The sequence below is a fragment of the Pseudorca crassidens genome, chromosome 10 (genome assembly GCF_039906515.1).
Source record: "Pseudorca crassidens isolate mPseCra1 chromosome 10, mPseCra1.hap1, whole genome shotgun sequence".
In the NCBI taxonomy this organism is placed as follows: Eukaryota; Metazoa; Chordata; class Mammalia; order Artiodactyla; family Delphinidae; genus Pseudorca; species Pseudorca crassidens.
In genome coordinates, this window is record NC_090305.1 from 37,594,683 (window position 1) to 37,621,222 (window position 26,540).

General features: G+C 42.2%; 1 protein-coding gene across 5 annotated transcripts in view; it reads right to left on the bottom strand.

Annotated features, from left to right (window-relative positions):
• Positions 1-8,618: 8,618 nt before the first annotated feature.
• RNF8 (ring finger protein 8) overlaps positions 8,619-26,540 on the bottom strand; it is a 35,800-nt gene continuing 17,878 nt past the window's right edge. For 4 of the 5 annotated variants that reach the window (XM_067753125.1, XM_067753123.1, XM_067753126.1 and 1 more), the window contains 5 exons: positions 24,061-24,123; positions 19,169-19,258; positions 16,999-17,106; positions 14,579-14,783; positions 8,619-9,094 (listed from right to left, as the gene is read on the bottom strand). In XM_067753125.1, coding sequence (XP_067609226.1) covers positions 9,078-9,094; positions 14,579-14,783; positions 16,999-17,106; positions 19,169-19,258; positions 24,061-24,123 — 483 coding nt within the window. In that variant the 3' untranslated portion in view covers positions 8,619-9,077. The remainder of the gene's footprint in view (positions 9,095-14,578; positions 14,784-16,998; positions 17,107-19,168; positions 19,259-24,060; positions 24,124-26,540) is intronic. The other variant, XM_067753124.1, reaches the window with a different exon arrangement.

Below are 26,540 nucleotides of genomic sequence, written 5' to 3' on the forward strand. Positions count from 1 at the left end.
AGAACCAGTCTGGTGGTTCTATAGTCACTACTGCTGCCAGCACCTGGGCATGCACAACAAAGCTTGTATGGCAAATACCTGTGACTATGGACAATGCTGCAAGCACTACTGTCACGACTGCTTCTAGAAACACCTCATCAGCCACGATTCTCACAGAACACCATTCTGCTTGTCCTAGCATCTTTGCATCACATTTCCAGTTCACAGCTTGAATATGCCTAATTAAGGGATCCTTGTTCTATATGCAGTTCTAGCCACAAGGGATTCTGGGAAAGCAAGTATCTGATACTTTCAGCTTCTTTCTGGGGAAGTGGGCTTTGCTTCATGAGGAAGGGAACTAGTTAATAATGTGAAAGTAGTTTGGGTGCTGGATAGCCAAAAAGAAGGACAAATGTAGGTGAGGTAGATGCAGGAAAAGAACAGGAACCAAAGACTTTTGTAACAGCATCTTAAAATAATGCTTAATTTGTTCCTGCTGTTGCAGCTGGAGATTAAGGTGGAAGACAGAGGGGGAGATTACGAGGTATAATAAGAATATATTCTCAAAAATGAGGAGTTCTGGGCTTCCCTGGTGGCGCAGTGGTTGAGAGTCCGCCTGCCGATGCAGGGGACAGGGGTTCGTGCCCCGGTCCGGGAAGATCCCACATGCCGCGGAGCAGCTGGGCCCGTGAGCCATGGCCGCTGAGCCTGCGCGTCCGGAGCCTGTGCTCTGCAACGGGAGAGGCCACAACAGTGAGAGGCCTGCGTACCACAAAAAAAAAAAAAAAAAAGTTCTTATGAATATATTAATATACTATTTTTAAAATTAATATACCTATAAGAATATATCCATAAGAACAGTGTATTAACATATATAATATTAAAATTTATATATAAATTATCATTTTATATTTGAATAAATTTATTATATAAATAAAACAATAATAATTTATTATATAAATATATATGATCTATATAATTAAAAAGAGCAAAATTATTTTCATGAGGGAGAGTGCTCATGAAACAAAGCCCATCATTTTATTTTGGGATAAGGACATCCATGTTTGGTTGTAGAACTGTTCCAGCCTTTAAATACTAAATCCACACATCAGTTCTCTGACTTCCAGCTCTCTCCTTCAAATACTGTTCTTTGACCCTGTAGATACCTCCTGCAGGCCCTGGACTCATCTACTGTCTAATTATCATCTCCCTCCTGTCTTCATTTTTCACCCTAACCAGCCTTGAATCCAAGCTCCATCACTTCAACCCCCTGGCACCCCCTTAACCAAAATCCCAACTCTGTAATGTGTGGGTGTGGGTGAAGACACACCCAGTATGCTAGCTCTTGTGTGGGTAGGCAGCACTGCTAAACCACTTCCACAGAATCTGATAAAACCTTTGTGGGAAGCTTTTGACCTTTTGACCCTTTATTAGGATGTAGCTCACAATGGCTTTTTTCTTTTGTTCAGGGCGTAAACACCTAGAGCAGTGCCTAGTAAAAAATGGGCATCAAATAACTATTGCTGAATAGAATTTATTGGAAATATCCAGAATTCAAATAGCCACTAGATGACAAAAAAGTCACACCAGATTCACGTATTCACAGAGCCCGAAGGAGGTGGACAGCAGGGATAGTGGGTCTGGAAATTGGATTTAATGTGGGGATCTAGGTTAGACTCTGGTAAAGCAACAACACGCTGAAAATACCACTTGGAGATTAAATTAATGAGCTCAGGTAACCCCTGGTGGGCACATTGTTTGGGGACATTGTTTGGGGACGCTGCAGAGAAAGGAAGTCCAGCAACTGAGCATTTATTGTGCAGGATTCATAGGCTCTTCTAAAACGAAGAAATCAGCTAAACAAGACAGTTCATTACTTTTCATCAACACAAGGCCCCATCTTCTCCTCAGGAACTCCTACTCCTACTGCCTCAACCCCCATTTATGGAAAAAGCTAAAAGAGTTGACCAGCTGGGAAGTTTTACTGGTGTTCAGAAGAACAAGCCCTCGGCCTACGCTTAACAATGGCAGCATTCTGCTCAAATCAGGCCCTGCATCTGTTAACAAGACTGCTTCTCTGGGTAAGAGACAATGATTCCAGGATTCTAACCTTCTTAGATACTTCTTAGGTTAGGACCACAATGCAAGTTAGATGTTCTTTCTCTTAATTTCTATGTCAAGCAGATTTAATTGTAGAATTTTTTAGAGGCCTAGGGGAATGAGTTGTTGAGACAAACAAACCTAGGGCACCCCTGAGTTATCCTTAGATATGAAGTGAGGCGATTCTATACAGAGTCAGGCTATAAAAAGCAAACAGGCAGTGGGAGAGACCTGCCCATCCCAGGCACTCTTGCAGATGTGGTGAATGCCTGGATGGTTGTTCACAGAGCAAAAAGTAGTGAGAGACAAGAGCTGGAGATAATGAGCGGATTTAGGTCTTTCTATAAAAACAGCAGTTTCAAATCAGAAAAACAGATAACAGGTATCCAGCTATCCAACCCACAAAGGGCAAAGTCCCCCACCCTGGCACAGCCTGATTGCTGGGATGAAGGCTGCCTAGAGGTAGAGTAAGCCCTTTCTAGGTTAATGTAATCAGATGGATATGGGACACCTGCCACTCACTGCAAAGCACTTCACAGAGCTAGCTGGCTGCATTCATCTGCTTAATAAGGCCAGAATCTGAAACAAACCCTCTTTACCCAGTTTCTCAGAGCCCTGTTTTAGAGAACATGCCTTTAATTAGAGCCAGACAGCACAGTGGTGGGGCTCAGCTATACTGTGGTTTGGTGCTTGGTGCATGGTAACTTTTCTGCCTTTGGTGCAAGGCAGAAAAGTTACCATGTATCTTTCTAGGCAAGCAAAATGTAGATGGTGTTTAATATCAGATTTCCCTCGAGAAAAAGAACATACTGTAGCTTGGAGAAGTGATTTCAAAGTTTGGGTTAATTTTTGGTTTGTGTCCTTTAATAATAGAACATTCAAGTTTATGTTTGTGAGCAGTGCAATAACTGGAATAATTATTTAGGCCTCACTATAATACATCACGGTATTTTAGAGATGAAAAAACTGAGGCTCAGAGAGGTTAAGTTGCCCAAGGTCACACAGTTACAAATGGCAGGGCTGGGATTCAAACCCAACTAGTCTGACTTTCAAATATTTTCTTTTTTCTTTTCTTTTCTTTTTTTTAAGTCTGTATTTAAGAGCTCACTTTCTTAACCTGGTGGCACACTTGGGAGGAATGTGGTGTTCTGGAAGGAGAGGTTGCAAGTCACTCTTGTGTCCAGCAGCCAAGGAAGAGAAGGATCATTCTGTGAGATCTGCAGACGGCCTTCAGGCTCTTTGAGTTGAGATGTATCTCCTTTGAGGATCTTTCCTCTAATGATGTACAAGGGGGTTCACCGCAGAATTGTCTTAAAGAGTAAAAAGTGGGAAGCACTGGTCCCCAATATGATAGCCACCTGACCATGCAAGAACCAGTTAACTATACAAACTACACAGCTCATTTGTAGTAACCCAACACAATTATACGTCACTCAACATAAATTATAAGAATTTCAGTGGCAATGACACGAATCTTACTAGAAATGAAGTTGATTTTCTGAAGCCCTTACCTTGTCAAAATGTAAATGGCTATTCATACAAAGTGATGGTTGCACTATCTTTTTCTTGGATGGTTGGGAGCAGGTTGATTTTACCTCAGATACCCTGCCTTGGCTTTACTGAAGTTTTGCACTGTAGGGTTTTGTGGAATCAGAAGCCTAATTGATTTCATTCTTATTTCAATGTGGACTAATGGACCTTTGGATGGAAGTAGTTATACTAGATTATAGAAAAAGACTTACTAGACCATTACTAACAAAACATTTAGAAAAAGTTATATCTGTAAATATTTTTAAAAAGAAACAGATTGAGCCTCCTTGATTTTAATAGAGAACTCCCACTAGGTGGATTTCCAGATTTCCCTTTTTTCCTTCTTCACATACCACTTTATGGGTTCTATGTCTTTTTTTTTTTTTTTTTTGCGGTACGCGGGCCTCTCACTGTTGTGGCCTCTCCCGTTGCAGAGCACAGGCTCCAGATGCGCAGGCTCAGCGGCCATGGCTCACGGGCCCAGCTGCTCCGCGGCATGTGGGATCTTCCTGGACTGGGGCACGAACCAGTGTCCCCTGCATCAGCAGGCGGACTCTCAACCACTGCGCCACCAGGGAAGCCCTCTATGTCATTTTTGTTGCCATTATTTTTGTTTTGTTGTTTTAGTTAAAAGTATATACTCTGATATTTATTTAATAGGACTTTGTTTGAGAGCTGTATGAAGAAAAGAAAGAGTAAAAGGTTTAAAGCAACCTGGATCTTAAAAAAGGAAAACTGGAAAAACAAATTATGGTGCAAACACATAATGGAATAATAGGCATCTGTAACAAAGAAAGGAAATTCCTTACGTTCTGACATAGAACAATCACCAAGATATAACTGAAAAAAAGCAAGGTACAAAATACTGTACAGTTTGTTATCATTTGTGGAAAAGAAGGGAAAGAAGGCCTACATGTGTGTTTTTGCTAGTATAGACAGAGAAGATCTCTGGAAGGATATACAAGGAAACAGCAACACTTGTCACTTCTGTGCAGGGAAGTGTCACTGGGGGACAAAGATGACAGGCTTTTCTCTTTAGGTCCTTTTGTACCTTCTGATTTCAAAACATGTGACCATGTTGCCTATTCAAAAAATGTATATCTGGTAGATGGAGAAAAAACAATCAACATCCATTTATGATAAAAACTCTTACCAGGGATTTCCCTGGCAGTCCAGTGGTTAAGACTCCACACTTCCACTGCAGGGGGCACAGGTTCAATCCCTGGTCGGGGAACTAAGATCCCACATGCCACAGTGCGTGGCCAAAAAAAAAAAAAAAAAAAAAAAAACTCTTACCAAATTGGGTAGAGAGGGAACATATCTCAACATAATAAAAGCTATTTATGAGAAACACACAGTCAATATAATACTCAATGAGGAAAAGCTGAAAGCATTCCTGCTAAAATCTGGAACAAGACAAGGATGCCCACTCTCACCTCTTCTATTCAACATAGTACTGGAAGTCCTAGCCACAGCAATCAGACAAGAAAAAGAAATAAAAGGCATCCAAATTGGAAGGGAAGAGGTAAAACTGTCATCACATGATTCTATATATAGAAACCTCTAAAGACTGAACAAAAAAATTACTAGAACTTATAAATGAATTCAGCAAGGCAGCAGGATACAAGATTAACATACACAAATCGGTTGCATTTCTTTACACTAACAATGAAATATCAGAAACAGAATGTAAAAAAAAAAAATACCTTTCAAAATTGCACCCCAGAAAATAAAATACTTAGGAATAAACCCAATCAAAGAGGTGAAAGACTTATATGCTGAGAACTATAAAACATTAATAAAGAAAACTGAAGATGAATCAAAGAAATGGAAAGATATCTCATGCTCTTGGATTGAAAGAATTAATATTGTTAAAATGGCCATACTGCCCAAAGCAATCTACAGATTTAATGCAATCCCTATCAAATTACCCATGCCATTTTCCACAGAACTAGAGCAAATAATCCTAAAATTTATATGAAACCATAAAAGCCCAAAATTGTCAAAGCAATCCTGAAGAAAAAGAACAAAGCGGGAGGCATAACCTGCCCAGACTTCAGACAATACTACAAAGTTACAGTAATCAAAACAGCGTGGTACTGGCACAAAAACAGACATATGAGGCTCAGTGGAACAGAATAGAGACCCCAGAAATAAAGCTACACACCTACAGACAAAGGAGGCGAGAATATACAATGGGAAAAAGACAGTCTCTTCAGCAAGTGGTGTTGGGAAAGTTGGACAGTCACATGTAAATTGATGAAGTTAGAACACACCCTCTCACTATACACAAAAATACACTCAAAATGGCTTAAAGACTTAACACATAACACCATAAAACACCTAGAAGAGATCATAGGCAAAACATTCTCTGACATAAATCGTACCAACGTTTTCTTAGGTCAGTCTCCCAAAGCAATAGAAATAAAAACAAAAATAAACAAATGGGACCTAATCAAACTTACAAGCTTTTGCACAGTAAAGGAAACCATACACGAAACAGACTGGGGGAAAATATTTGCAAATGATGCAACCGACAAGGGCTTAATTTCCAAAATATACAAACAGCTCATATAATCCAACAACAACCAAAACAAAAACCCAATCGAAAAATGGGCAGAAGACCTAGACATTTCTCCAAAGAAGAAATAGAAATGGCCAATAGGTATGTGAAAAGATGCTCAATGCTGCTAATTATTAGAGAAATGCAAAATAAAACTACAATGAGGTACCACCTCACACTGGTCAGATGGCCATCATTAAAAACACTACAAATAACAGATGCTGGAGAGGCTGTGGAGAAAAGGGAAGCCTCGTACAATGTTGGTGGGAACGTAAGTTGGTGCAGCCACTATGGAAAACAGTATGCAGGTTCCTCAGAAAACTAAAAATAGAATTACCATATGATCTAGCAATCCCACTCCTGGGCATATATCCAGACAAAACTCTAACTCAAAAAGATACATGCACCCTTATGTTCACAGCAGCACTATTCACAATAGCCAAGACATGGAACAACCTAAATGTCCACTGACAGATGAATGGATAAAGAAGATGTGGTACATATATACAGTGGAATACTATTCAGCCATAAAAAAGAATGAAATAATGCCATTTGCAGCAACATGGATGCAACTAGAGATTACCATACTAAGTGAAGTCAGTAAGAAAAAGACAAATACCATATGATATCACTTATCTGTGGAATCTAAAATATGACATAAATGAACTTATCTACGAAAGAGAAACAGACTTACGGACATGGAGAACAGAGTTGTGGTTGCCAAGGGGGAAAGGGTTGGGAGAGGGATGGAGTGTGAGGTTGGGGTTAGCAGATGTTAGCTATCATATATAGAATGGATAAACAACAAGGTCCTACTGTATAGCACAGAGAACTATATTCAATATCCTATGATAAACCATAATGGAAAAGAATATTAAAAAAAGAATATATATGGGCTCTCCTGGTGGAGCAGTGCTTAAGAATCCGCTTGCCAATGCAGGGGAAACGGGTTCAAGCCCTGGCCCGGGAAGATCCCACATGTTGCGGAGCAACTAAGTTCGTGTGCCACAACTTCTGAGCCTGAGCTCTAGAGCCTGCAAGCCACTACTGAGCCTGCGTGCCACAACTACTGAAGCCTGCGCACCTAGAGCTCATGCTCCGCAACAAGAGAAGCCATGACAATGAGAAGCCTGCACACCATAACTAGAGAAAATCCGTGCACTGCAACCAAGACCCAACATGGCCAAAAATAAATAAATAAATTTATTTTTTAAAAATTTATTTAAAAAAAGAATATATATATGTATAACTGAATCACTTTGCTGTATAACAGAAATTAACGACATTGTAAATCAACTGTACTTCAATTTAAAAAATTAAAAAACAAAAACAAACAAACTGTCATGGCTGAGCAGAATCTTTGGAGTTGGTCTCTGGACACGAGTCCACCATCTCCCTAGATTGCCGACTTTTCTTATTAAAGCACCTTTCCTTTCTTTAAAAAAAAAAAAAAAAAGGTATATCTGTACTCTTCTAAAAATTTATATATCCCATGCAACCTATAAACAAAACATATGTAATATGTATAGGGGAAACAGGAGACTGTTACATCAAGATGTAATAATCTTTTCCTTCTTTTCTCTGTTTCTCCAGAATTTTTTGATTTGGTTATAACGGCTATTTTTAAAGTATTATTTTCTATGTTTAACTTAACTTCTTCCTTGACTACACCAGTATTTCAATCAGTAATCCCACTGAGAAAGATGAAAATGAAGACTAGGGACGCCAGAATCCCAATACACACAGGATTCAACAAAGGAAAAACCTACCATCCCTATGAAACACATGGGGTATAAATAAAGAACTATAGAGAACTGTTCTCTAGGTAGGCAGTAAAAAGGGAGAAGAAAATACCTTTCCATCTGGAAGCAAATCATTGAATGACATAAAGCACAACCAGTTTCCTACTAGAGCTCCTCATTTTAAATAACTACTCTTCAACTTCCTGTGTTTTCCTTCATTCTCATCACTGGTAACCAAGGATACCACAGATTTTCCTAAGCTCCTATTTCCCAAACATCAAACTAGCTTTCTTTGTTTAAAATGGAAAAGCAGTAAAAGAGAAATCACTTTTAATTTTTTTTAAAAAGCATATCAAGTTCTCATAAAATCACTGCCCATGTTTGCTGACATTGGGTAAAATAGATTTGGAAACCACTTCAGAACCCCAGCTGAAAGAAGGGAATTCACTCCATCCCAAAACCAGGTAGCAGTGACTCATCTCTGGAATGAAAAGGAGACATACCAGTTGGGGGCTTAACAGAGCCCATCTGCTACGGCCATGATCTTGGCCTTGGCTTCTTAGGCTGACATGCACTTGAGTCTATCATCGGATAGAGTCACTTTCTTGGTTGCAATTTATGAGCTGCCAGTGTTTACTTGTGAGACTGTCTGGGAGCTGGAAGGGAAGGAAGATAAATATACCAAAGCCCAGCTGAGCAACTGATAGGTTTTATATTTTATTTCCAGGAAATGACATTGTTTTCACAAAGAAGAGGTATGCCATCCTCTCAAAGAGAGGCTGCCTTCGCCTTCAGGGGCAGCCATAGGGATACACCGAACCTGCCCAAAACATATATCAACAGAGGTGCTTCTGAGGTACCAAAACAACAACAACAACAACAACAAATTTAAAAAGCACAACAGAAATACATAACCTGTTCAGTGTAGTGAAGCAGAGTCTCTTAAGTACTCTGAAGCAGTCGGTGCTTCAGACAATGGTGGCAGCAGGGATAGCCAACATGGAGGGTCGTGACGGACGACTTCCTAACTCAGTCTCTGTCCCACGTGGCTCTATCCCATGCTCTGTCTCAGAGTGGCCCCACGCCTGTCCATAGAGAATCCTCCAGACCATCCCAAGTTCCCACCGCCTGGCAGTTTTTCAAATGTCCTTGGAGCACGGTCTTCAGGACAGTCTCTTTGCTTTGGAGAGAAAAAAACAGAGAGAGATAAAGGAGAAGCCTGCATGTCCCTCCCCTGGCCTCCCTGCTGCCACCCTCAGTCTTTTCCCCACACAGCAGCCATGGTGAACCAAGAAAATAGACGGCAGATCAAATCACTCTGCTCAAAGCCCACTCCTCACTTCGCCAGAGTAAAAGTCGAAGTCCTTCCAAAGGTCTATAAAGCCCTATACAATGTGCCCCCTGCCCAACCTCCTGACCTCACTTTCTATTCCCCGTCCCATCGTTCACTCCACTCCAGCCACACCACCTCCTTGCTGTTCCTCCTATCCCCTCTGCCTAGGACACCCTTTCCCCAGATGGCAGCATGGCCACTGCCTACTGAGCTTTACTCAAATACCACCTTCTTCAGTGACTACCTTAACTACTCTATCAAAAACTGCCAACGCTCTCCTCATCACTCCCGACCCCTTTCTTGCTTAATTTTTCTCCATAGCACAAATCACATCTAACTTATTAGATTTTCACTTCTTCTATTCTTCATACCTAGAAGGGTGTCTGGCACAAAGCTGGCCTTCAATTAATATCTGTTGGAGGAAAGAAGGAATTACATACACAGCAACAGGCAGGGAGAGGTGCAAGTTCTTCCTCTGTCCAGAGAGAGGGGGGGTGCAAGGGGCTATTCACTGGCCTCTAGTGTTTTCCAATAGCTGTGCTTCCTTGATCCCAGAGAAGCAGGGATCTTGGCTTACACAAAGGGCAATCTCAAGAACTTCCTTGAGTCTTGAATCCTTTGGTAGGCAGATTGAAAGTGTTATTAAATTTATATACAAGGGAACAATAAGAGTTTTGGGGGGAGACACACATCAAGGGATAAGGCAAGGAAGGACAGTAAGTGACAAAAGAAGAGAAGGGAAGGAAAAAGGGTGGGGCAAAAATGGGATGTGGTGATGGAAGAATAAGAAAAAAAGCTTCTATTAATAAGTCTAATTTTTGATCCCATGGTAATTTTGCAAAGCATGAATTTTTAAGTCAAAATTTTTAGAGAATCCAGTGTTATAAACTACTTGAGTGCATGCAGGTGGACACCCCAACCCATGCCAATCTTGCTGAGTGCCACTTTCTCTTAAACACTGTCCTATGCCAGGCAGCCATGCTGACTTCATGCACATGACATCCTGGATTCTTGAGGCAATACTGGGTAGATTAAAAGTACTTGCTAACAAGTATCCTCTATGGATGAGGTCAACTTGGCAGACACTGTTACTGCTGCCATTCCCCATATAGTCCTTTACAAGGCTCTGTCTTTCAACAAGTGATGATGGGTAACACCAGGGAAAGCCTTCCAGGTGGGCAGGCAGATACCCTCTTCAGAGACTGCGAGTTTCTCCTGTCCTGTGTCTGGATCACGCTCCTCCTAGCCTACAGGAAGCTGGCAAGAGCCACAGGCCATGTGATCTTACCTGGGCCAATCTTCCCAGAGACCACCAACCTCTGGAGGGACCTCTGTCTCAGATTCAGGAAAGCTATGGTTCATAAACCTTTCTCCCCACCTCAGCACCCCTGAAGGCCAAGGCACACTCCCACCAGTAGCCTCGGCTCAATATTATAGTATCAAGGGAGCTGGGAAGTACAGTTTGAAAAAGCCCCTGTACTGAAAATCACTGTTCTAAAGGACCAACTAGATTTTATTTCTAGATCATTTGCTTTTTTCTTTTCTGAGCACAACCCAAAGAAACTGCTAGGGAAAGCTTAAAGTGAGAATGTTAACACTCTTGTCAACCAACCAACACTTAATGAGAACAGAACAAATGGAAATGGGGGAGCAGTTGACAGAAGACTCTGCTCCAGCACCTCCCCAGCTCCAGAGGGAGATCCTCCATAGTGGATGTCACAAAATGTCTTCTCTTCAGGAAAATCTCACGTCAATATCCCAGCAAGCCACAATTACTCATGCGACAAGCACTTACTCAACATTCGTTACCTGCCCCAGCTCCAGGGCACCCTTTCTCCAAACACAGGATCTGGCATCCTAACACTCTCCTCCTCCTCCTCTCCTCTGGATAATCTGGCCTCCCAGACTTTACAAAGGATCTATGGCTAATCAGTCATGAGGCATTACTCCTCCCGTGCGGATATGGGCCTTGAAGACAGCAACCAGCCGAGGAGGCCTGGAGTGGGGCTGCTCTCGGTGGAATCAGAGGCCTGTGCTGCCACAGACGGGCAGGTCCTTCTCTCTGAACTCAGGATCAGAGCAACCGCTGCCCAGGAGGAAAATGGTCCTGCCAGTGTCAGAACTGTGAAAATTACAGGCTTGCCAATTCTAGTTCCCAGATCCTACATTTGGTCCTTTAAAAATTCCCATGCACTGGGGATTAAACCAGCTTTCAACTGGCAAAGAAGGTTGGTATTTGAACTGAGAATTTTCTCTAAACTCCACACTGCAGCCCAATGAAGCTGCTGATGGCTCTGGCACATTTTCCTAAATCAGGCCTCAGAACCTTCTGTCTGTCTCTAGAGAAAACCTCAAAGCTGCACTTGCTGCGATAAATGCAGAAACCGAGACTGGTGCCAGAACTGCTCTCAGCCAGTGAGTGGGACACGGAGGCCGATTCGGTTTACTGTGTTGGCTCCTAGTGTTACTAAAAAGGCAGCAAGACACCAGATTTAGCCTCTGCAGAGAAAAGAGGGGTCTGATATTATCTACTCTGTGGTATTAACTCTGTGTGAGGAGAGTCAGAGATGAATTTAGGACACAGGGTTCTTCTTTCCTTTTCCAGTGGCTGCATGCATCTACCATGCTCAGACTTTTGAGAAAAAACCTGGACAGTTGGCTGGGTGAAGAAAGTACATATGGGTGTGTGGAGAAAAGGGAACCCTCCTGCACTGTTGGTGAGAATGTAAACTGGTACAACCACTATGGAGAACAGTATGGAGGTTCCTCAGAAAATTAAAAATAGAGCTACCACACAACCCAACCCAACAATTCCACTTCTGGGTATTTAACCGAAGAAAATGAAAACATTAACTCAAAAAGATAAATCCATGCCCAATGTTCACTGCAGCATTTTTGGCAATAGCTAAGATATGGAAGCAACTTAGGTGCCCATCGATAGATGAATGAATAAAGAAAATGTGGTATATATATACAAGGGACTATTTCTCAGCTATAAAAAAGAATGAGACCTTCCCATTTGCAACACATGGATGGACCTCGAGTGTATTATGCTAAGTGAAATAAGTCAGGCAGAGAAAGACAAATACCATATGATTTCACTTAAGTCTGGAATCTAAAAAACAAAACAAATGAACAAACATAACAAAACAGAAATAGACTCATAAATACAAAGAACAATATGGTGGTTGCCAGAAGGGAGAGGGATGGGGGAATGTGTGAAACAGGGGAAGTGAATTAACTTCCACTTACAAACTTCCACTTACAAAATAAATTAAGTCACGGGGATGTAATGTATAGCATAGGGAATACAGTCAGTAATATTGTAATCACTTTGTATGGTGAAAGATGGTAACTAGACTTATTATGGTGATCATTCTATAATGCATAAAAATACCAAGTCACTATGTAGTACATCTAAAGCTAATACAACACTGTAAATCAATTATACTTCAAAGAAAAAAATAAAAACAAGAATAACCCCCAAAAAACAAAGAGAAAGTACATGGGTGTCCCCACCCACACAGAGACCCAGCAAACTTAAGCTCAAAGGCTGACCTCGGTCAAATCTGGGTTCCCAGGTCAGTGTTCCTCTCAGAAAGGAAAGAGAAAAGAAAACAGAAGGCATTCACAACACCTCAGTAGACACTTCCTAAGCCTTGGCTGTCCTCATGCTCCTCTGGCACTGTGTAGACATGTCTTGTTTGGGCCACCAAGGGCGGCACTGCTAGAACAGGTCACTGCTTCTCATGCCTCTGTGCTTATGTTAATTCCTCTGCTTGGAAAGCTATGTCCCTAGGGAACCTTTAGGACTCAGTTCAAATGGCACTTCTTCTGTGAAGCTTGCTCCCATACCTCCACCTGTCCAGGCCGAATTGACTGTCCTCTCCTCTGCAATTTTCCAGCACCCTATTATGGAACTTGTCACATTACCTACTTGCTTTTCTGTCTCCTCCGTAGACTATGAGAGCTGAGACAATACCCTGTTTATCTCTTTATCCCAGTGCATAGTGTAGTGTTCCTATAAATGCTTATGGAGTGATGGGAGGTGGAGAGGAAAAGCAATGAATTCTGCCAGATTCAAGTGGCTCCTGGGAGGTAAAAAAACCTATGGGGACTCAAAATTGGGCACAAAGTCCAATAGTACATAGTTGTCAGAAAAGTAGAAAACACTCTGGTTTCAAAGAACTGCCTGAGGACCACCCCACCCTCAGAATGTCTTCCTTGGGCATAACAGGCTCAACACCTGGCCTGTGACAGGCTTGCTGCCCTCACAATGGCTGACCAACAGAGGGCCAATTCCATACCATAGCTGCTTGCAAATCAGCATCAGATTTCTGGCCCTACTCAAAGAGGCTGACATCTTTTGAAGGGCTAGGAGAAAGAGAGTGATAGACAGAAGATCCTGTTCTTAGCAGTGTGGTTTTTAAGCCTCCAGCCTCTCTGGACTTAGAGAAGGGAATATCCAAAGACACACATGAACATGGGTTCCCGATGGCCAGGTGGTGGAAAGCAACTGGAAGGGCAGTGAGCTTTTGGTTCTTCTCCTCTGATTGGCCTTTATGTGCAACCAATTGACCTCACAGCACTTTGGCTCTGAGCTTTCCCAGAGGGTAGTACCGTACTAGATTTCTAAAGGGACTGAACGTGATAATCAGATCCACTCTGCTCCTCTTTACTCTCATCTCTGCCCAATAACCAATCCTTCCGATCCATTGGCTTCCTTGTGCTTTGCCCCAGGACACATTCTTTTGCTACCAGGACATTCAAGTCTCAAGCAGAGTGTCTCTGCAACCTTCAACACAGCAGGCCCCAAGTATGATGAGATCACTTGTTTAAATTAGCAGATATTCACTATGGAAGTATGGTTCCTTGAGGAAACTCACCCACCCCTTCCCTAATCTCTTTATTTAAACTCTCTCTGGCTGGGAAACCTGTTTGTACCACATCCTGTTTATAATTTATTGTATACCCAACCCAAGATTTCTGCAACACCCGGACAGCAACTAAACTGTCTTGAACAACAGCACCATCTAGTGACCAGCAGAGCAAGCTGTGTGACCATGTGTTTTTCTAATCACATCCTTTTTTATCCCCCAAACCAAGACACATACACCTAAGCCTCCCCATTCCCTGCTGGTCAAATAAGTTAATTCTACCTCAACTCTTTCTTACATGTTCATTATCTTTAACTCCCTTTACTTTTCCCAATTTCTTCCACCTCTTCCTTAGCTCAAGAATCATTTATCTTACTCTTCCCTATCCAAAAACTCTGCCTACATTTGTAAGTCCTTTGTTGAGGGGACTTACCTCTTGTTCATACCCACTCACCTTTTCGTTCACTGATGAGGACAATTCGTCGTTCTTTCACTTCCGAGCTCAGATTATCTACCATCTTATTAATGCAATTGTCTAGAACCAGGGAGTGGGTTTTCGACTTGATGTCCTTCCGACAAATGGGGCATTCTACCTTCCGCTTCATCCACTCACTGATACAGTAGGAGCAGAAACTATGTGCACAGTTCAAGGTGACAGCCTATAATGGGAATGTGAACATACAGATCAGAACTGTGATGCTTACTTCCCCAGGGCGGTTGCGATCTCAGAACCAACTCAGATCACACTGCCAACATGGGTTAGCTACCCTACAAACAAATGTCACTGGACGTAAGTAGGACTAGTAAGCATGTGAATGTTTGGTATAAATACATCACTAATTCTCTCATGAAAACAAATTTATGTCCTAATGGTGAATTAGCACCTCAATTTTAATATATGAAGGGGAACACACAGTGAATACTCAGTATACAGAATGGTAGGAGGCATCATCTTTACTCAAAAGCAGCTAAAAAAGTATATGTAAAAGAGAACTTAGGCTGGGAAAAAATGTAGTGGGTTCAACTGATAGTGCCTTAAGTAAGTAACCAAGCCTGTGAGAAGAGAGAAAGCAGAAGGAAGCCTGTATGTGAGGGGCTCCTATGAGTAACTCCAATGGTCAGCTTTCTGCCAGGACACTTTTCACTCCCCAAAACATAAACCATTCTCCTCATTACTCTTGTTTATGTACATCTCCTAAGATACAACTTTCGTGAGGCTCAAAAGTCTTCCTTCCTGTTTTTAGGATAGCAGTGGAAAATAACACAGAAATCATGTATTTTTCAAATGCCAAGTTGAGACCAGAAAGCCAACTAGGAGACCTTCTCGATAATGAATGAGATAAATTGTCATAAACGGGACTAAAAACCTGTCTGATTAAAATGAAACCTCTTCCCAACACTGATTTTAAGAGGTGACCCACAGAAAAGGTCAGGCACATGCTGTAAACCAAACAAAGTCAAGTTATTTGTCTCTTACGTGTCGTGCAGATGCTCTGGGTTGGCTAACTCATCACCCATTCCAACCACCCTTTCCTTGTCTTCTTCTATTAGGGTCTGTAAGCCACGTCAAAAGAGCACGAACTGAGTTTCTCCAAAGTAGGGAATCAAATGACTAGAAACTATGGGGGAAATTATGACCTTAAGTCAAAGTAGATCCAGAGCAAAAGAAACAGGTCTACCCAGGAGAGATTTTTCAGGAGGCTAATAGACCCAATCTCCCTAAAGTCCACCAGAAAAAAGGAAGCAGTGTGTGTATGCATTTTCTTTTTAAAGGAGTCTGAAAAGCACTGTCATTTAACAAATTGAGTTTAACACCTGTAGTGTAAGATGAACTGGACACAGATAGTAGAATGTGTGAAAATAAAAGAGGACTGTGCAGGACTTCCCTGGCAGTCCAGTGGTTAAGACTCCATGCTTCCAATGCAGGGGGTGTGGGTTCCATCCCTAGCTGGGGAACTAAGATCCCACATGCTACACAGTGTGGCCATAAAAAGAAAAAAAAAAAAAGGAGAGCCTGTGCAAAAACAAGACAGGATAACAGGGAATTCCCTGGTGGTCCAGTGGTTAGAACTCTGTGCTTTCACTGCCGAGGGCACAGGTTCAATCCCTGGTTAAGGAAATAAGATCTCACAAGCCGCGCAGCGTGGCAAAAAAAAAAAAAAAAAGACAGGATAACCGATGGTAACCCAGGAGAGATGTTTCATTTTCATAAGGAGCCTCAGAGTTCCTGAAATATGTTCCACTTGGCCACTGAATTCCCAGCAACCACACATCAATGGCATTTACCGCCCTGTTCAAAGGCTGCACTGCACACCTACTCTCAGCACTGTGCCCATTCAGAGCAAAGAAAGAATAGTTTTATTGAGCAGCTTTATTCTGATACTTCAAATTTCTAATGCCATCTAATTCTGGACTGTGCCAGAATCAAGTGGTTCCCGGGAGGTAAAAAACCTGTAGGAGTTCAACACTAGGCACAAAATCCAACAGGACATAGTTGTCAGAAAAGTAGAAAGCACAGGACATTCTGACCTGTGGGAGGGTGGGGCAGCTCTCAGGTGGTTCTTTGAAACCAAAGTGTTTTCTCCCCAACACCAAAGAGATAAAGGCTTTATTACAGCCCAAAACACTGATTCTGCCAAACAGATACTCAAGAACAAATGAAATAAGAAAAAAGACAGTGGAGGTAAAGACGACTACAAAAAAAAATGAGAAGTGACCATCTCTAGCAGTCACTTTGAAGTCAAACAGCTACAGTAAGTTCCTGGAGGAAAAACATTCTTCAGAATGTTTCCCTACAGCAGAAGCAGTCTGTGTAGCCGAGGCTCCATTCAGGGCTGGGAGAGTGAGAAGGCATGAGCCACCATTCATAATTACCTCAATGAAGTATTCTGAACAAATAATACACTGGAGCTCATTCTCTAGCACGTCATTCACATGGCTAAGAACTTCCTCCTTCTGTGCTTGCACCTTCGCCTTCTCTTCCTGCAAAAACACACAACCCCACCTGTCATTCGGGAGAACCAACGAGAATGCAAAACAGGACAGGAAGCAGGGTTATTAGTCTGCAATAGGATTCAGAAGGAATCTAAATTAAAAATTCACCCTGGCACAGCAACACGAGAATAAAACTCTTTCCGCAAGGGTTACTGTTTCTCAGAACTGCTTTCTAATATAGGACACTATCTTCCTTTTTTTCCCTCTCTCGACTTCTTTAGTATGTATTCGCATTGCAGGTTCTGTCTCCTTCCCAAAAATTAACCAAATGATAAAAACTGAAGGTAGCATACCCACTCCACCAACCACCCAAGACCAGAATGAGGCATTAAGTATCCTATAGCAAACTGCAGTTCAGAGGTGATACAAAATCATCCCAAGCAACCAAGAACTCACTGGATAAGAAAGAAATGAGGAACAGTCCATAAAGGTAGGAAGCTTGAATTAGTGTGTAAGGTCCATTCCATTCTTTGCAGCTGCCTCTGCTATAAAATAAGGATAATACCTATGTTCCCTAGAGGCAGGAGGCTAGAGAGATGGCCTCTTGAAGTACCTTCAGGCCCCACACTCTGTGACGCTTGTCACTTCCCACTCCTGCAGTGCAATTTCCCTGTGCTTTCCCCAACAGGTCAGACTGCTTGTAGACACACTTTTTAAGGAGGATCTAGGTGTGCTCTTTTTATTTTTTTTTTTTTTGGCGGTACGCGGGCCTCTTACTGTTGTGGCCTCTCCCATTGCGGAGCACAGGCTCCGGACGCGCAGGCTCAGCGGCCATGGCGCACGGGCCCAGCCGCTCTGCGGCATGTGGGATCTTCCCGGACAGGGGCACAAACCTGCGTCCCCTGCATCGGCAGGCGGACTCTCAACCACTGCGCCACCAGGGAAGCCCAGGTGTGCTCTCTTGAAGCCAACATTTATTAAGTTAGCACCTCATCTCCAAAACAGAAAGGATGAGGAGCCCCTGAGGCGGAGAGGAAAAGCCATTTAGGGTATATTTGATATACCCTAAATATTAGGGTTTATTTATTTCTCATGTTTTACTTTCTCTTCTAATCAAAGCAAAGACTGTCAGACTGCTTAGGGCAGTGAAGAGGGACTGACTGGACCCAGTTATAACTACAGTCAAGTTCCCTGAAAACTTTTGAATTACTGGATTTAAAAAGATGTGGTGGTTTCTTGGAGGCTGGGGAAGAAGGAACTATGTGATTTAAACAGAGGATAAGGATATCAAACAAACAAGAAAGTCTCCTCCTTTTCTGTATTCTGCTCCAGATATGTACATGAGGAGGGGTGGGCTGAGAGATGCAGTCAGACTCAAGCATAAGTTTCAGGTCAGAGGATGCAAACTGGTGGCCTGTGGACTGGATCCAGCCTGCAGACTTATTTAGTCTGGCATTCATGGTATCAAAAAACACTGAACTGTTGCAAATACTTGAAAACTGGGATACTTTACATAAACATTTGGATTTCCATCTTCCATGGAAAACTCAGATCGGACAACACTGGGCTTGCATATCTGGATGGCAATGACTGGCTGCATCAGAGAAGAGCTGCCTCTGGGGGTGGGGGTGAGGGTGCACCTCTGCCTCACAGCTCCCCACTATGTTCTTACACCCAGGCCACTTTACTCCTATTATCGGTCTGACCCCAGTGGGCACTTGAGTTTACAACCCCTAATTTAAGAGTTCCACTGATTCGATATGGGGAATAACTACATAAATGCATCAAGATGAACTATTTTTTATTTTGACTACACCACCCCTTAGCCTATGTGAGTGAAACACTCTGAAGGAGCATTTACCACAGACAGTGGACTAGACTCCAGGATGTGTCTTATTCCCAGCATTTTGCTTCTGGATAAAGGAAGGAAATAGATGTTGTCTTACAGGCAGAACCTTCTACAGCCCTAACTAATTTTACAGATTATTTCCCTTGAGGAAGGAAACAGCCATAACCTCTCCCTTCATTCACCATACCAACCTTTGCACTGTGGAAAATGCTGAGTTGCATGTGCTAACCAAATTCTAAACCTTCACCTTCTTTCCAGTACCTTGGTCTGCTCCAATTCTTTGTTCTTGGCTTGAATGATTGCTTCAAAGTCCTTCTTGCTGCGATTTAGCTCTTCCATCAGAGCCCGATGCTGCAGAAACATAGCAGATACATACTCAAGATGCGTTACACTGCATTGTTCCTTTCAGCCACCATGCCTGTCTCTCCCTCTGTCAGCAGCTTTGGTTCAAGAGATCAATGGATTGGCAATTTCAAAATAATGTTTTTGTTCCGTCAGGACATCCCACTTACATACTGCTTTTTTCAGGGAAAGGGGTAGATAGGGAGGGATGCCATCAAATCTATTAATCCCTCTGGAAATAACCCAACTTCTGTGGCCATCCAAATCAACTGAAGAATTTACACTGCCTTCCAGAGAGTCTGATTCTGTGGGATTGGCTTGGGGCCCAGGGATGTACATTTTTTACAAAGCCACACAACTGATCCTGAAAACAAATGCTCAAGAACTAGTAAGTAACTCTAAGGTTACCCAGCACTGGGAGCAGCTTTTAAAAAATAATCAGGGAAATATGGATTCAGGAAAACTAGATAATCATTTTCTTTGAAATGAAAAAGACTTTTAACTATTTATTCTATAAATCACATACTACATGCTCATAAGGTAATGCTGCCTGAACTCTGGCTGTGTCTTCTGGAAGCTGGCATGCCCAAGAGCTAGCAGCTCATTCATTGTGACTAACTGCCTACATCAAATGTCAAGAGGTTCCATTTCTATGAAACATAATTTCTGAGCTCCCTCATACTTAAGTATAGCTTATATTTTAAATCTCATTTCAAATCCTTTTTTAAAGAAGGTGATCTTTCTTTTCTATTATTTTAATTCTTTTATTTGGTGTTTTTCTTTTTTTTTCTGTTTTAATGAGAACTATATTTTCAAATGGTGGACTCTTTCTGCCCATAACTAAACTGAGGAAGACCTGCTGACTTAAAAGTCCATGGGTTGGGAATTCCCTGGTGGTCCAGTTCTTAGGGTTCTGTGCTTCCACTGCAGGGGGCACTGGTTCGATCCCTGGTGGGGGAACTAAGATCCCAGATCCCACAAGCCATGTGGCATGGCCAAAAAGAATAAATAATAATATTGTATCTATGTTAAATCTGCTGAATTTAATAACAGTGCTAGGATGATGTAAGAGAACGCCCTTGTTTTGAGGAAACAAATACTGAAGTACTTTAGGGTAAAGGGACATAAAACATGCAATTACTTTTAAATACTTAAGTACTTTGGGGTAAAGGGACATAATATATGCCATTACTTTTAAATAATTCATAAAGAAATATACACATGGAGAAAGAGAGAAAATGGTAAAGCAACTCTTGGTAGCTGAACCAATACCAGAAACTGCCTATCTCCACATTTCATATACATAAGAAAAACAGGGCTTCCCTGGTGACACAGTGGTTGAGAATCCGCCGGCCGACGCAGGGGACACGGGTTCAAGCCCTGGTCTGGGAAGATCCCACATGCCGTGGAGCAACTAGGCCCATGAGCCACAACTACTGAGCCTGCGCGTCTGGAGCCTGTGCCCCGCAACAAGAGACGCCAGTACAGTGAGAGGCCCGCGCACCGCGATGAAGAGTGACCCCTGCTTGCCGCAACTGGAGAAAGCCCTCGCACAGAAACGAAGACCCAACAAGCCAAAAATAAATAAATAAACAAACCAATGAACCAACATATAAAAAAAAAAAGAAAGAAAGAAAATCCCCCAAGTCAGTTAGCTAATTTACACTTTGCAGCTGAAAGTGTGCTTTGCTGATAACTCAGCTGACTCCAATTCACCTTCTACATGTCCAGAATCACACTATATAACGGACATTCTGAAAACAGAAATGGACTTAGAATCCCAGTAACTTACAAAGTCTAGTCACTTAACCAAGTCACTTAACTACTTGCGGTTAAAGTATAGTTACTTATAAGATGCAAACATCAAAATGGCATTTGTGATGAGTGCGTTGTAAAATGCAAAGTGCTATATAAGTACGGGTAGTTTCTAAAACTGTGTTTGTGCTTTTTTACCCTTTTATAGCTGTGTTTAAAATGTTGGCTAGAAGAGTTAAAACTTGAAGAAACATTTTCTTTTGCACAGGAGTCCTTTTATGCTCATTGTTTGCTTATAAGGAAATACTTTGGAATAAGAATTTAACCATTTTCTGCACACCTACATAGAAGGTAATAAATTATTACACTGTCTATAACTCAGCAGCCTTTCTAGGCTAGTACCTATTTCTGGCTTCTTTTAGGAGACACAGTCATAACAAAAATATTTAATGTGCCAGGCATTGTGCAAAGTGGCTTACATACATTGTGTAATTCTCACAAAAACTCTTGAGTTTGATGCAATTATTATTTCATCATCAGTAAAATGGGGAAAACAACAGCAGTTACCTCACAGGGCTGTTGTTAAGGATTTGAAAAGACTATACATAGAGCATTTAGCACAGTGCCTGGCCAAAAGTTAACTGCTACACACAGTTTACCATTTGTAGGTACGTTCATTTTACAGATAAACAGACACAGAAAAAGGCAAGTGCAAGCAACAGGATTTTCAACTCAAGTCTGACTTCCCAAGTTTCTGCCGCTTGCTTTCTTCTTCCTTTTTTTAAAATTATCTCCTCGTACAGTAGGGGGAAATAGTAAATCCCCATGATAGTGGCTGAACTTAAAGCCAGGAAACACCTAATTTAATTGTCTTTGACTGTCCTCACCCCCTACCAACGCCTGGCAAAGTGAGCTGCTCACTAAGTTCTTGAACTAATGAAAGACTAGGTTTCTAACCCGGGCGAGCTAGATCTTTCTGGGCTGGGTAGAGTCTCCTCGTCTCTGAGCTGGTATCCCTGGCTGCAGACCTGAAGAGGCTATTCAGGTCCTGTTCGAGGAAACGGACTTGTCTTCCCCTCCTCAAAAAACAATTTACCAAGGGCCACTGCCCTCCGACCCACTAGGACTTGAAGGGTCCCAACCTACATTCACCTGTGATAACTCCTATACATCTCCACCACCGCCATGGCGACATTTTTGGAGCCCAGCTCTCCCCTGCCTTCCTCTTGGCAGGTGCCGAAGGTGGTGTTTCTGAAAAGATATTATTCAAGACACACATTTTAAAATGTGTGGTCTGGGGGCTTCCCTGGTGGTGCAGTGGTTAAGAATCCGCCTGCCAATGCAGGGAACACAGGTTTGAGCCCTGGTCCGGGAAGATCGCACATGCTGTGGAGCAACTAAGCCTGCGTGCCACAACTACTGAAGCCTGCGCGCCTAGAGCCCGTGCTCCACAAGAGAAGCCACCGCAATGAGAAGCCCGCGCACCGCATTAAGAGTAACCCCTGCTTACCGAAACTAGAGAAAGCCCGCGCACAGCAACAAAGACCCAATGCAGCCAAAGATAAACTAATTTTAAAAAATAAAAAAACAATAAAATGTGAGGTCTGCAGAAAAAAAGCAGTTATGTCAGAAGTCCTGAGTATTCATCTTGGCCACTAATTAGATGCATGTGCCTTAATTTTCTCATTTATAAAATGGGAAAATAGGTGCCCCCCTACGTTGGGGTTAATAAGAAAAAAAATAACATATATGAGAGCACTCAGAAAAGTGTTTAAAGCTCTATGTAAATGTAAGTTATTATAATTATAGGCCTGGAAAATGAAAAAGAACAGCTTCAGAAGGACCACCAGGTGGACCGAACAATAACCATGTTTCATTTGAGAGTGGTAGGTCCCCCAGGCATGCTGTTATAGAACCATGACCTAAAAGTATCCTATTTTAGGTTAATGAATGGAGACTGGCCAAATGCATCATGCTAAATGATAGTGTGTTTTCCAGTCTGTCTCAGTAGAGGGTGAGGTGTTGTGGGTGCAGGGTGCTTAATGATTCCTCAGGGATTTCCAAGAGCAGAACCTTACTCTTTTCCAGTCAATTTCAAAACATTATCTGAATATTAATTTAATAATCCTCTAAATGGGAAACATGCCTACCCCCCCACCCTAGAAAATACACAAGCTTAGAAAATAAAATTCTAAAAAGACTGAATTTTTCACCTAATGCTTTCCAAGGCTGTTTGTGCACCCAAGGTAGGCACCCTCCCAAGCATGAAGTAATATGTGATTGTTAGCACTGTAAAAAGGTTGGGAGGTAGGTAAGCAATAAAAGAACCGAATGATAAATTCTCCTGAACAAATTCTAATGCGATTACTCATTTTTCTCAAGGAGATGCAAACACTTACCTCCTGACTTATAACAAACTACTAATCATTACACATAAAGAAGACAAAGCAGGTTTTAAAGATGCAAAAGAACTCATAAAAAAATAAACAGAAGAGAGAGGTAGTCAAGTTAAACTAAATAAATTACAGGCAATCTTTTAGGATAATTTTATTCCTGTGAGCCTTGCCTCCTTCAGTAAATTGATACGTTTTGCTGAAGGTTAAACTGCACATTCTCAACCTAACCTAAAATGCTTAATTGGAACATTCTCAGATGGTTTCAGGATGGCTTCAGCTCAGGAATGGTGAGGTAATGGAGGCCCTTGCAGGCCCTGGTGGCCAAGTCACAGCTCTCAATTTCCCTCTGCTGCTCTCACCTTTCTGGAAGCGCAGCCACTCTCCTAGAGAGCCTCCTAATTGCTACAGGCTCATTTCATCTTCACCAAAGCAACTCGTGCTCAAATGAAGATGTAAGCTTTCATGCTGAGGTCTGGCATGTCTGTGAGGCTCCAAGTCTCCGACCTGATGGCATGAGCAGCTGCCACCTGCTCTGTCTACAGACTGGAGATGCCACAGAGGTGTGCACTAAGCAGCAGAGGCAGCCGGTGGCCACAAGAAGCCTGGTTGCCCCCCACTCCACCACCCACTATAAGCTCAGGACAATGGCAAGAGATTTACCTCCTGCAGAGTCTGGGCCAGCTGTTGCTTCAGGTCCTCTTCTCCTTGTTCTTTCTCCAAACGCTGCAAAGCCAAAAACAAAATGTAAGGTTACCATGCAGGAAGGGGGAAAAAGGGACAAAATCCAGTAACAAGCAGAGCAGACCTGCTAGCGTGAGCATCTGGAAACGACAGGGGGCAGGGAGTGGGTGGAAAATCTCCCATTTTACTTCAAGCTGTTGGCAGTAAGGGACTTAAGCAGAATTAAACTGCTCAAATACTGCACACCTCAGGGCTGTCACCTTCAAGCCACCACTCAGGGTGTTCTGGAGAAACTCTGGATTAATACTCCAAGTCCCCTTCACTGGCTAATGCTGTGACTCCCAAAAGGATGTAAACTGAGAGCTTCTGAGTCACCAAGTATCTAAACTGAAACACAATCCCCTGAGCTGGCACTCACAAGCTCCACCATGTTTCTTTCCTCAATTCTGGCCACTCTGTCTCTCACTCTGAGTCTTTACCACTTCTAGCCCATAAACTGCTCCTCCTCCTGCCTTGCCTGAGCTTATGCTATGTCTCCTCCATCCGCCCCCTTGAATGTAGATGCCTCCTACATCATCACTCCCCTACATCCAGCATCTTCCAGAAGAACCTCTGGGCCCTTCCCTCCTTAAGAATTACCTACCCGGGACTTCCCACGTAAGACTCTGCACTCCCAAGGCAGGGGGTCCAGGCTCGATCCCTGGTTGGGGAACTAGATCCCACATGCATGCCACAACTAAGAAGTCCGCATGCTGCAACTAAGAAGTCTGCATGCCACAACTAAGAAGTCTGCATGCCACAACTAAGAGTCTGCATGCTGCAACTAAGAAGTCCATATGCCACAACTAAGAAGCCCACACGCTGCAACTAAAAGATCCCATGTGCCGCAACAAAGACCTGGCACAGCCAAAATAAATAAATAAATAAAATATTTAAAAAGAAAGAATTACCTACCCATTTAATATGCCAACTGGAAATGGTTCTCTAATTTAAATATATTGAAACTGTTCTGATTATTTTGTGTGTATAATACATCTTTGTCTCCTCAACCAGATATATTCCTTAATGGCAAAAACCATTTATTAAGTATCTTTATAACTACCCAAACTCAAGTATAGTGCCAGGTAATGTGGGTACTCAAAAAAAAAATCTGTGTGGCTAATATGTATAAAATAGATAACTAAAAAAAAAAAGAATGACATGGAGAATTCGGTAACATACAGGGTCCTCCTTCCATTATAGTAGTTGAAAATGCTACATCCTTGCTTTCATGATGTCCTCTGAACCCAAAGTGCTATCCTGGAACAACCAGACACCCTCAGAAACTGGTTACTTGAGGTTACAGGGAGTGCAAGATTCCACCCCATGGGGTGGTGGTGGAAGTATCATACAATAACATTTAATTTCCAGAGGAGCAGCAGAAGTGATTCCAGGCTTGTGTTGAGACCCCAGCATTAGCACTGCTGGCCCTGCAGGTGAGATGTTTGTGCCCAGTGACAACAGCATAGCATCTTCCTTGGACTAGGTCTGTCTCATTCCTGACTGTGTAGTTTCCAGCCTTGTTTTCCCAGTCCCCCAGCAACTAATGTTGTTTAAATAAATTCCTTATATTGCAAAAAAAAAAAAAAAAAAAAAAAGTCTGTGGGAATTCCCTGGCAGTCCAGTTGTTAGGACTCCATACGCTCAATGTTGAGGGCCCGGGTTTAATCCCTGGTTGGCGAAATAAAATCCCACAAGCCACACAGCGCAGCCAAAAAAAAAAAATTCTGTGTGAAGTAGCAAGGGTTAAATGAGTTTCTGAGCAAGCAGTAGGGGTAGGATAAATTCTTAGGGCTTGGTGGGAGAGGGGAATGCAACTAATAAACAAAGGACTAGATATACGTCACTAGGAGCGATTTATATATGGCCCTCTCATTCCTGGAGAAATTCTCTAAACCAGTCCTTTTTGCCTTTCTTTACCATTTTGATAAGGAAAAAGATTTCACAGCTATATCTTGAAGCATGCTGAAAGGAGCCACAAATATTAACAGTAACTCTTGTTCCTGAGCACATAAGCCTTTAAAGAGAGCTCTACTCTGGTGAAGGTGTCATATACTAAATATGTGAAGATAAACCTCCATCTATTAATTTCAAGAATTAGTCCAGGCTGGAAAAGGGCAGCAAAAAGGTACACATAAGCAAGCAGTGTATACCCTTAGAAAGACCTATTTAATCCATGGCCTTGGCTAAGACCAGCAGTTTATGGGGGATAGCTGAGATTAGAATGAAATCTACAAATTGTTCAGAAATAAGCCAACACAACTGGTTGTTTCTTACCCTGAGTAAAGTACATGAAAGAGAAAAGCTTATTCACTTCAATCCTGATTGGCCCCTCTTAGTTCTAAGTCAACAATGGGGAATTCTTGACATTCAGTATTACCTGAGCAAGTAGGTGAGAGTAAAACATGTGGCTCTTGCCA